Source organism: Symphalangus syndactylus, chromosome 22 (genome assembly GCF_028878055.3).
Source record: "Symphalangus syndactylus isolate Jambi chromosome 22, NHGRI_mSymSyn1-v2.1_pri, whole genome shotgun sequence".
Lineage (NCBI taxonomy): Eukaryota > Metazoa > Chordata > Mammalia > Primates > Hylobatidae > Symphalangus > Symphalangus syndactylus.
The window spans coordinates 21,655,623-21,668,025 of NC_072444.2; the positions used below are offsets into that span (position 1 = coordinate 21,655,623).

The window sequence follows — 12,403 nt, forward strand, 5'->3', positions numbered from 1 at the left end:
CATGGGTGCTCCCGGTGAAGGCCACCCAGCTACCAGCAAGGTTCTAATGGCTCTCTGGCATCACTGATATGGCACACTGTGCTGTCTGCATGACAAGAGCCTTTGGGAGGTGGCTGAAGGGGAGCTCTGAAGCTAGAGGAGACTGACCATCCCAGACACTCACTTGACGTAGTACTTATGCAGCAGACCCAGGTTCTCCTGGAACAACCGCAGGTAGCTCTCCAAGGAATTCTCGTTGAGGGCTAGGTACAGCCAGGCACGGCCTGCAAACAAAGGCAGGAGTAACCGGCAGGAAGGCCTGTCAGATTGCTGGCTTTTATTTGCCAAGCAAGGGCAGAAAGGAAAGAAAGAGCAGGTAAGGGGACCAGGCACTTCAGCGGCCTTTGCACTTGGTGGGGTACCATAACCCCTGAGTGCTTTATTTGCCTAGTCAGACCTCAGCATGTAGCTGGCCAGGAAATTCTGATAAAGAGGGCAGACTGCACACTTCAGATAGGTCAAGAAACGCCAGGACCCTGCACTGATCCTGTAGGCTAACAGTGATCCCAGCTCAGGGAGAGAAACCAGACTCCATAGCACGTGCTCAGGCTGGGATTCCATAGGAATCCAGCTCTCGCTGGCAGCTCGCCCTCCTTCTCCCCATCACTGCTGCACCAAAAAACCATCATATGCAGGGAGAAAAGAGGCCTCATGGAGGGGGCTGGCATTTTATAAATTTATTATTTATTACTATTATTTTATTTTATTTTTTGCCACAGAGACTGTCACCCAGGCTGGAGTACAGTGGTGTGACCATAGCTCACTACAGCCTTAAATTCCTGGGCTCAAGGGATCTTCCTGCCTTACCCTCCCAAAGTGTTGGGATTATAGGCATGAGCCACTGTGCCCAGCCATTTTCCTAAATCTTTACAGATGGGGTCTCACTCTTTCTTCCAGGATGGAGTGTAATGCTGTGGTCACGCCTCACTGCAGCCTCAAACTCCTGGGCTCAAGCTATCCTCCCACCTCAGCCCCTGAGTAGCTGGGACTATAGATGTGTACCAAGACATCCACCTAATATTTAAATTTTTGTAGAGATGGGGTCTCACTGTGTTGCCCAGGCTGGTCTAAACTCCTGGCCTCAAGCCATCCTCCCTCCTCAGCCTCCCAAAATGCTGGGATTACAGGTGTGAGCCACCATGCCTGGCCTGGTGCTGGCATTTTAACACCCCACTGCTACTGGACACCACCAGGTAATTTGCCTCCCAGGGCTGACCCTGGGGGTAAACCTGGGACAGAGCCCCAAGCTACCCACAGAGAAGGTGGAGCTGGTCCCTTCCCCAGCGTCTCCTTTTGACTACTCACTGCGCCCCAGGTTGGTGGCCACATGCTGCAGCACCTCGATCTGCTTGATGGCCTCTCTCCGAGTGAAATGCACCACGAGCACCCAGTAGCCAGAGGAGAGGTCTTGCAGTCTGAGAAAACAGGACAGGAGCTGCTGTGACCTGCATGGGGCCACGCTGGGAAGCTGCAATTGGCTGGTCCAGCAGTGAGAGCAAGGCAGGAAGTGATGGATCCCCAGCAGGTCTCCCAGGCACCCAGCACACCTTCACACCATCATGTCATTTGTGGCGAATCCTCCCTCCATCATTTATGTCTGCCTAGAGATGATTTACTGGGGTAACTACAGAGGGACTGTGGCCCACTTGAGTGGGACAAATGCCTTTCTGCCAAGGGGAGGGAAGAAAGAAAAGGCAGAGAAGCTAAGGGTTTCTCTGTGGAGGCTACTCATGGCCTGGGTTGTGCTCCGTGGTCTCTGGAAACTTCCTCCACCTTACCCGTACAGCAGGGCGTGGTCCAGGTGCTCACACAGACGCTGCAGGACCTTGTCATGGTTCCGGATGGCAGGGGTCTCATCCTCACATGCAGCAAAATAGCTCTGCAACTGAAAGAAAAGAAAAAGAACCCCTCCAAATCAGAAATGGATTAAGAGGAGGGCCACAAAAGTTCTGGAATCAAGAAGGTAGCTAAAAAAAACCAGTCAAATAGTGTATCTACAATGACCAACAGAGACGTCTACCTCAAACCATCCTGTCCCAGCTGCTGCTCTGGCACTGGAGGTTCCAGCAGGCAACGGCTGTATCTTTACAGCCCAGTCCCCAAGAGGCACCCAGTCAGCAGTCCGCACAATGACAACTTGAGGCTGGAGGGATCCATAGTCCATGCATAGGTCTCAAGTGGTGGCAAGCTTCAGGCCAGGGCCACAGCATGGCACAACTTCAGGGGCACTATGTATAGTGCTGTCTAGATCAATGCCACACAAACCCAGAGTGGGGGCATTGATACAGAGAGCACTAGACGTATTTTCCTCCCATTGTCAATAGACCTTTAAACTTTGCTTATGTTATTTTTTTGCCCTATTGAGAAATTTTTAATTTTTAGGCAGTCAAATCTGTCCATCTTTTCCTTTATAGTTTCCCATTTTTCCCAGTCATATATTAGAAAAGTATCTTTTTTTCTTTTCTTTTTGGTTGTTGTTTGTTTTATTGAGACAAAGTCTTGTTCTGTTGCCCAGGCTGGACTGCAGTGGCATGATCTCGGCTCACTGCAGCCTCCGCCTAATGGGTTCAAGTGATTCTCCTGCCTCAGCCTCCCAAGTAGCTGGGATTACAGGTGCCCACCACCACGCCCACCTAATTTTTTATCTTTAGTAGAGAAGAGGTTTCGCCATGTTGGCCAGGCTGGTCTCAAGCTCCTGACCTCAGGTGATCCACCCACTTGGGCCTCCCAAAGTGCTGGGATTACAGGCGTGAGCCACTGTGCTCGGCCTGTTTGTTTTGAGACAGGGTCTCACTCTGTCACGCAGGCTGGAGTGCAGTGGTGTGATCACAGCTTGCTGCAGCCTCAATCTCCTGAGTTCAAACAATCCTCCTTCATATCACAGTGGCCCCACTTGGAGCTACCCTCTGCATACACTAAGGGCTGATGGACTGGGGCACCTGCCCCACCAGCCTTCTTGCCAGCCTTCTTGACATGGAATACTAGAATTGCCTGCAATGCTGGATATGGATCTAGGTGCATGCAAGGCTCATGTTAAGCCCTACACCAAGAAGGACACCACTATTCCTGGACTGGGCTGATAAAAGGAGATTTGGACAGTAGGTGAGATGAACTGCAGCACAGTGCAAACCCCACCAGGCTGATGAAGGCAAGGGCAGCTCCATCAGCCTACTTAAGGACAAGAAAGCCCAGATATTGGGCTGAGTTCACTGCAACCGCAGTTACAGAGACAGGGCCCCTTTCAAGCACAGCTCTAGGAGAAAAGTCTCCCAAGTTCACGTTAGCCATATCCTGTTCTGCTACCACCCTTCCAATGGCCAGAAGGGAGTAGAACACAAGAAAAGAGCACAGATGCCTGATCCTGACCTCAGGTTTAAGCTCTTGGGACAAACGTATTCTCAAGTGTGTTCTGGAAGCAGTGGTAGAGATGGCCACAGCAGGCAAGATGCATCAACCACACCAACAAGCATGTGCTCCTGGAGAGAGGCCAACAATTCAGCTCCCACAACAAAAATAGCCTCTCTTCTCTGCAGCCCGGAACAAGCCTGGCAGGCCTGTCAGCCAGGACAAACCTCAGTCCTGCAGGGTCTTCCCTTCCCTTCCTCCCAGAGGCAGGCAAATCAGAGCACCAGAAGGAAAGATTTCTAGAGCTGAAAGAAAGAGCAATAAGCCTGCAAAAACTGCATAATCCTTCTCAGCAACAGCTGGAAACATTATTGCACACTTCAGTATTAAGTACCACCACACTGGGGTAGAGGTTTTTTTTTTTTTTTAATTTCAAAATCTGAGTAAATCTGAGATCAGAGAGCCTACAGACAGATGTTAGAGCTGGAAGCATCCTTAGAGATCTAGTGCAATGTTCTCATTAAACAACCAAAACAGGGCCGGGTGTGGTGGCTCACACCTGTTAATCCTAGCACTTTGGGAAGCCGAGGCGGGTAGATCACGAGGTCAGGATTTCAAGACCAGCCTGGCCAAGATGGTGAAACCTCGTTCTCTACTAAAATACAAAAATTAGCTGGGTGCGGTGGCAGGCATCTGTAATCCCAGCTACTCAGGAGGCTGAGGAAGGAGAATTGCTTGAACTCGGGAAGCAGAGGTTGCAGTGAGCCAAGATCGTGCCACTGCACTCCAGCCTAGGCAGCAGAGTGAGACTCTGTCTCCAAAAACAAAAACAAAACAAAGAAAAACAAAAAAAAACAAAACAGGGCTGGGCACAGTGGCTCACGCCTGTAATCCCAGCACTTTGGGAGGCCGAGGTGGGCAGATCACGAGGTCAGGAGATCGAGACCATCCTGGCTAACATGGTAAAACCCCGTCTCTACTAAACAAAATACAAAAAATTAGCCGGGTGTGGTGGCGGGCGCGGTGGTGGGTGCCTGTAGTCCCAGCTATTCGGGAGGCTGAGGCAGGAGAATGGCATGAACCCGGGAGGCGGAGCTTGCAGTGAGCCGAGATCGCGCCACTGCACTCCAGCCTGGGCAACAGAGCGAGACTCCGTCTCAAAAAAAAAAAAAAACAAAAAACCAGAATATTATTAATTCTCTTGAATTATAATTCCCACATGGAAAAGAATGTGTATATGTGTGTATTTACAGAGACGAGGTTAAGTCCCTCAATATGGTTTTTAGTTAAGTGATGGACCCAGGGCTGGAACTCAGACTCCTTTCTCAGCTAAGATACCTTTAAAGAAAAATTATTCTGAAAGCATTTGCTCATTGTAAAAATGGAAGCAACACAGAGGTGTGTATAAAGAATAAAGGCCCCTTTGCTCCCATTTACTATCGCCAACAGCTTGGTGCACACGTATCCCCCCAACTCTTTTCCTGTATACACAGACCTAAGAAAAAAAGAAAAAAAAAAAAAGAAAGAAAAAAGAAAAAAAGGAATGCCAGGAGTGGTGGCTCATGCCTGTAATCTCAACACTTTGAGAGGCCCCAGGCAGGAGGATCGCTTGAGGCCAGGAGTTTGAGACCAGCCTCAGCAACACAGCGAAATGCCGTGTCTACAAAAAAAAAAAAAAAAAAAAAATTAAAAATTAGCCGGGCATGGTGGCTCACGCCTATAATCCCAGCACTTTGGGAGGCCAAGGCGGGCAAATGAGTTGAGGTCAGGAGTTTGAGACCAGCCTGGCTAACATGGTGAAACCCCGTCTCTACTAAAAATACAAAAATGAGCTGGGTGTGGTGGCACATTCTTGTAATCCCAGCTACTTGGGAGGCTGAGGCAGGAGAATCGCTTGACCCCAGGAGGTGGAGGTTGCAGTGAGCTGAGATTGCACCACTGCACTCCAGCTGGGGTGAAAAATAAAAATAAAAATAAATTAGCTGGGCGTGGTGGCATGCACCTATAGTCTCACCTACTTGGGAGGCTGGGGCAGGGGTCGGGGGAGGTACCCCTTGAGCCCAGGAGTTCAAGGTTGCAGTGAGCTGTAATGGCACCACTGCACTCCAGCCTGGAATAAGAACTTGTCTCAGAAAAAAAAAAAAAAGGAAAATAAGATCATGCTATGTTCGTTCTGAAACTTGCTTTGCCTTTAAGGTATACCCATGTATATTTCCATATCATTATGATGCACCATACTTCAATATGGATATCATATCCAGTTCCTGGACATTGCACATAATATTGCAGTGACCATTGTGCGGTCCTGTGTGGATGCTTCTGTATGGTGAGTGCTTGCAAGGGGAACTGCTGAGCCAAGGGACAAACACATTTACAATCTGCCTGGGTCCTGCCACCTGCCCGTCTAGAATGTCTGACTGATTTACACTCCCACCATGCTGGCCAACACTGGATATAATTAGTCTAATTTTTTCCAGTCCATTTGGTGAAAAATAGTACCTGTTTTAAGTTGTACTTCTCTGATTAAAAGCGCAGTGGAGGCCGGGCGCAGTGGCTCACGCTTGTAATCCCAGCACTTTGGGAGGCCGAGGCGGGCGGATCACGAGGTCAGGAGATCGAGACCACGGTGAAACCCCGTCTCTACTAAAAATACAAAAAATTAGCTGGGCGTGGTGGCGGGCACCTGTAGTCCCAGCTACTCAGAGAGGCTGAGGCAGGAGAATGGCGTGAACCTGGGAGGCGGAGCTTGCAGTGAGCAGAGATTGCGCCACTGCATTCCAGCCTGGGGGACAGAGCGAGACTCCGTCTCAAAAAAAAAAAAAAAGCGCAGTGGAACATCCTTATTAGCCACGTGTTTCTCTTCTTCTAGGAACTAAGTATTCACAGCCTTTGCCCAATCTTCCACTGGCTGCTTGTGTTTTTGTTGTTATTTGTTGCAGCTTTTTTTTTTTTTTTGAAACGGAGTCTTGCTCTTGTTGCCCAGGCTGGAGTGCAGTGGCGCGATCTCGACTCACTGCAACCTCTGCCTCCCAGGTTCAAGCGATTCTCCTGCCTCAGCCTCCTGAGTAGCTGGGATTACAGGCATGCGTCACCATACCCGGCTAATTTTGTATTTTTAGTAGAGTCAGGGTTTCTCCATGTTGGTCAGGCTGGTCTTGAACTCCCAACCTCAGATGATCTGCCTGCCTCAGCCTCCCAAAATGTTGGGATTACAGGCATGAGCCACCGCGCCCAGCCATATTGCAGCTCTTTAAGGATTTAACATAATGTGTTGTTATATATTATTTTTCCCCCATTATCAATTGACCTTTAAACTTTGCTTGTCATTTTTTTGCCCTATTGATGCAAAAAAGATTTTGATGCAGTCAAATCTGCCAGTCTTTTCCTTTATAGTTTCCCATTTTTCCCAGTATAAGATTACAAAAGTGCCTTTTTTCTTTCTTTTTTTTTTTTTTTTTTTTGAGATGGAGTCTCACTCTGTTGCCCAGGCTGGAGTGCACTGGCACAATCTTGGCTCACTGTAACCTGCGTCTCCCAGGTTCAGGTGATTCTCCTGCCTCAGCCTCCCAAGTAGCTGGGATCACAGGCACCTTTGACCACGCCTGGCTAATTTTTGTATTTTTTAGTAGAGATGGGGCTTTGCCATGTTGGCCAGGCTCGTCTCGAACTCTTGAGCTCAAGAGATCTGCCCACCTCAGCCTCCCAAAGTGTGGGGATTATAGGTATGAGCCACCACGGTTGGCCACTAAAGTGCCTTTTTTCTTTTATAGTTTTAGGATAATTTGGTTTTGGTTTTTATGTTTAGATCTTTTTTGTTTTTTCACTGCTGGTTTTTGGTCCCCTTACGTTTTTATTTATTTTATTTCTATTTTTGATAGAGACAGGGTCTCCCTATGTTGCCCAGGTGGGTCTCGAACTCCTGGGCTCAAGGGACCCTCCTGCCTTGGCCTCCCAAAATGCTAGGATTACAGGGGTGAGCCATCACACCCGGCCAGGTTCCCTTATGTTTAGATCTTTATATATGGCATGAGGTAAGGATCCAGCTTTATATATGGCATGAGGTAAGGATCTAGTTTCACCATGTTGGCCAGGCTGGTCTCAAACTCCTGACCTTAGGTGATCTGCTTGCCTTGGCCTCCCAGTGTTGGGATTACAGGCGTGAGCCACGGAACCCAGCCCTCGTATTTATTAATGTTAATTAATGGTCCAGCTCTTCCTAATCCTCTCACATCAGCCTGCTGGGTAGCTGGAACTACAAATGCATGCCACTATGCCTGGCTGATTTGTGATGTAATATGCCCCTTTTAAAACTACTTGTTGTTGGCCTATTATATATTCCTGTGCTAGTCCTCCATTTAAAATTTTCACTTTATTCAGCATTTTGGTATGGGCAGAACAAGTCCACCCCAGCCCCCCCAACATTCTTTTTCAAAACTGTTTTGGGCCGGGCGCGGTGGCTCACGCTTGTAATCCCAGCACTTTGGGAGGCCGAGGCGGGCGGATCACGAGGTCAGGAGATCGAGACCACAGTGAAACCCCGTCTCTACTAAAAATACAAAAAATTAGCCAGGCGTGGTGGCGGGCGCCTGTAGTCCCAGCTACTTGGAGAGGCTGAGGCAGGAGAATGGCGTGAACCTGGGTGGCGGAGCTTGCAGTGAGCCGAGACTGCGCCACTGCACTCCAGCCTGGGCGACAGAGCGAGACTCCGTCTCAAAAAAAAAAAAAAAAAAAAAAAACTGTTTTGGTTGCTGGGTGCAGTGGCTTACGCCTGTAATCCCAGCACTTTGGGAGGCCAAAGCAGGCAGATCACCTGAGGTCAGGAGTTTGAGACCAGCCTGGCCGACATGGTAAAACTCTGTCTGTACTAAAAAAAAATACAAAAATTAGCCGGGCATGGTGGCCCATGCCTGTAATCCCAGCTACTTGGGAGGCTGAGGCAGGAATATTGCTTGAACTCAGGAGGTGGAGGTTGCAATGAGCCGAGATCATGCCACTGCACTCCCACCTGGGCAGCCAAGTAAGACTCTATTTCAAACAACAACAACAACAACAAAACTGTTTTGGCTGTTCTAGTACATTATTTTAATCAAATTTCACTACAATTTTCTTCTGGATTTGTACTAGAATTTTTTTTTTTTTGAGACAGAGTCTCGCTCTATTGCCCAGGCTGGAGTGCAGTGGTGCAATCTCGGCTCACTGCAAGCTCCGCCTCCTGGGTTCACACCATTCTCCTGCCTCAGCCTCCCGAGTAGCTGGGACTACAGGCGCCCGCCACCATGCCCAGCTAATTTTTTGTATTTTTTTTAGTGGAGATGGGGTTTCACCGTGTTAGCCAGGATGGTCTAGATCTCCCGACCTCGTGATCTGCCCGTCTCAGCCTCCCAAAGTGCTGGGATTACAGGCGTGAGCCACCACGCCTGGCTTGTACTAGAATTATGCTGAATCCAGAGATCATTTGGAGGAGGAAATAATATTGCAATATTGAGTCTTCCTATCCAAGAACAGGGAGTCTTTTCCCCATTTATTCAGGTCTTCTTTTATATCCTTTGGTAATTTTTATAGCTTTCTTTAGATATGTCCTGCACATTTATTTCAAGGTGGCTTGCATATCTACACATGGTATATGAGTTAGGAAGCAATCTGTGCCTTGAAACAATTTCTGCAAAAAGTACAGTACAAAGAGTGTATATGCCACGGTGGTGGAGAGAGAAGGCTCAGTAGGCAGGAAACCCAGGTCCAAAGTGTGGCTCTGCGACTACAGAGGTGGGCACCTTTGGCAAATTACTTAACTCTCTAACCCTCATTTTTTCTCATCTGCAAAATGGGTTATAAAACGACTATTTAGACCTCAGCTGTCCAATACAGTAGCCACTAGCCACATGTGGCTATTTAAAGACTTTGGGAGCTGGGCAGCAAAGCACATAAAGGTAAACAAACAGCAGTGGCACTCTCTTAGCTGTAATGAGGCCGCAGCTGGTAACCACCTCCCTCCCGCTCCAGTAAGATCAGAAGGCTCTGAAAGAACAGGAGTGGAAGGAAAGCAAACATCAAACAAATGAGGACCCCAGAACAGAATTAATGGGGTGAGTATAACAAATATAACCCAGCCTGGAAGCACAATCGCCATCTTTTATGCCAAATTACTCTTTGGTTGCACTCAATACCTGCTGGTAGAGCTAATACCCACTACAATTAGGGCCATGATTTATTGAGTGCACACTCTGTGCATCAGGACGGTGGCAGAGCTGTTAAGAGTGTGGATTCTGGAGTCGGACAACTTGGTTTGAATGCTGACTCTGCTACTCATTCACTGTGTGACCTTGGGCAAGTTACCTAACCTCTCGAAACTCGTTTTCCTTGTCTGTAAAATGGGCTTAGTAATAGGACCCTCCCTATAGGTTGCCATGAGGGTTCATAATGCTTACACTATGTTTATCAAGTACACGATACATCATAAGCACTTAACAAATGTTAGCAGCTATGATGATGATGACACACTTTTCAAACGTAATTTAATCACCACCGCAACCCCGTAAGTAGGTCACAGAGCTAGTAAGGGGCAGAGACAGATTTTAAACCCAGGTCTTTTCATCAAACCTGGGTTGGAGGTCCCTGAATGAATAATGTATGTAAAATGTTAGACTCTAGCCAGGCATGGTGGTTCACGAGTATAATTCCAGCTCTTTGGGAGGCCAATGAAGGAGGATCATTAGAGGCCAGGAGTTTGAGACCAGCCTGGGCAATATAGCAAGACACCATCTCTATTTTTAAAAACTTTTTTGTAAAGTTAGACTCTATTTAAATCCCCTCCTAATATGTTTTAGGGGAACCCAAGAAAGAAAAATGCCGTTCTGGGCTAGGCGCGGTGGCTCACGCCTGTAATCCCAGCACTTTGGGAGGCCGAGGCAGGTGGATCACGAGGTCAAGAGATCGAGACCATTCTGGCCAACATGGTGAAACCCCGTCTCTACTAAAAATACAAAAATTAGCCAGGCGTGGTGGTGTCCACCTGTAGTCCCAGCTACTTGGGAGGCTGAGGCAGAAGAATTGCTTGAACCCGGGAGGTGGAGGTTGCAGTGAGCTAAGATCGTGCCACTGCACTCCAGCCTGGCGACAGAGCGAGACTCCGTTAAAAAAAAAAAGAAAAAGAAAAATGCAGTTCCCTCTCTTTTAAATCATGAGAACTGCCCAGGTGCAGTGGCTCACGCTGGTAATCCCAGCACTTTGGGAGGCCGAGGCAGGTGGATCACTTGAGGTCAGGAGTTCAAGACCAGCCTGGCCAACACAGCGAAACCCCATCTCTACTAAAAATACAAAAATTAGCTGGGAATAATGGTGGGTGCCTGTAATCCCAGCTACTCGGGAGGCTGAGGCAGGAGAATCACTTGAACCCAGGGGGTGGAGGTCACAGTGACCTGAGATCACGTCACTGCACTCCAGCCTGGGCGACAAGAGCGAGACTCCGTCTCAAAAAAATATAAATATAAATATAAACTATGAGAACTAAAAGCCCATGGTAGACATGAGCTCAGAGTCTTCTCCAGTTCTGCTTCTTGGAAGACAGACCAAGGAGAGTGGCCAGGGTAGCTTCTCTACCAACAGCCCTTGCTGGTATGCTCTCTGTCCTTTGGCCCCACACTGGCATCTCCCGAGTGAGGATGTATCTTGTTCAGTTTTTTAAAAAAGCTGCAGCTGCTCCAGGAGGGGCTTTCCCCGCTTCTGGGAAGAAGTTCATCCTGCTGATCAGACTGCCAAGTGGTTCCAAGTGTTTCCTTTCTGTTCATGTGGATTTTGGGGAAAGGCAGAAAATCTCAGAATTCGTGGGAGTCTAGGGCAGGGTGGCTAGGGGACCACCTCCAAGTTTTGTGTGTAAGCTTTTATTGGAACACAGCCACTCCCATCAGCTCATGTGTCACCTGTGGCTGCTTTTGTGCTATGACAGCAAGTGGAGCAGTGTTTTTAGAAACAGGTCTCACTTTGTTGTCCAGGCTGGAGTGCAGTAGTGCAATCACAGCTCACTGCAGCCTCAACCTACAGGGCTCAGGTGATCCTCCCAGCTCAGCCTCCCAAGTAGCTGAGACTACAGGTATGTACCACCACACCTGGCTAATTTTTTTTTTTTTTTTTTTTGGTATTTTTTTGTAGAGATGGAGTTCTGCTATTTTGTTTAGGCTGGTCTTAAACTCCTGAGCTCAAGTGATCTTCCTGCCTCAGCCTCTCAAATTCTAGGGATTACAGGTATGAGCCATGGTGCCCAGTCCAAAGCCTACACTTTATGCACTCTCTTTTTTTTTTTTTTTTTTTTTTGAGATAGAGTCTGGTCTCAGAGACTGCATGGCCTGTACAGCCTGAACTATTTAGCACCTGGCTCTTTACAGAAGAAGCATGCTGGCCCTCGGTCTGGAGCCTGGAGCAGAGGTGGCAAGGAATGCACAATTGTGATAGGCTCGGCTGAGGAGCTGCCTCTTGCTCAAAGCTCAGTTCAGCAGTGGCCAGAAGGGGAGGCTCAAGCCGTGAAGGGTCACATATTTCAACACACAGTTACTGAGCACCTGCTATGTACATATCAGACACGGTAGCAGAGATAAATTAGTGCAAATATATAATATGGCATCAGGGAGTAGTAAGTGCTATAAAAAAAAAATGAAGCAGGATGTGGAAATATGTTATAAATCCAGAGCCACCGGAGGGAAAAAAATAAATACAGAAGCCGGGCACAGTGGCTCACGCCTGTAATGCCAGCACTTTGGGAGGCTGAGGCAGGTGGATCACCTGAGGTTAGGTGTTTGAGACCAGCCTGACCAACGTGGTGAAACCCTATCTCTATTAAAAATACAGAAAATTAGCCAGGCATGGTGGCGCACACCTGTAATCCCAGCTACTTGGGAGGCTGAGGCAGGAGAATTGCTTGAACCTGGGAGGCAGAGGTTGCAGTGAGCTAAGATCGTGCCACTGCACTCCAGCCTGGGCAACAGGAGCGAAATTCCATCTCAAAAAATAATACAAACAAACAAACAAG

General features: G+C 48.1%; 1 protein-coding gene across 2 annotated transcripts in view; it reads right to left on the minus strand.

Annotated features, from left to right (window-relative positions):
- Positions 1–12,403, minus strand: part of PLEKHM2 (pleckstrin homology and RUN domain containing M2) — a 51,529-nt gene that overhangs the window by 16,574 nt on the left and 22,552 nt on the right. For both annotated transcript variants that reach the window (XM_055262190.1, XM_055262189.1), the window contains exons 2-4: positions 1,818–1,924; positions 1,345–1,454; positions 164–263 (exon numbers count right to left, since the gene is read on the minus strand). In XM_055262190.1, the coding sequence (XP_055118165.1) occupies positions 164–263; positions 1,345–1,454; positions 1,818–1,924 (317 nt within the window). The remainder of the gene's footprint in view (positions 1–163; positions 264–1,344; positions 1,455–1,817; positions 1,925–12,403) is intronic.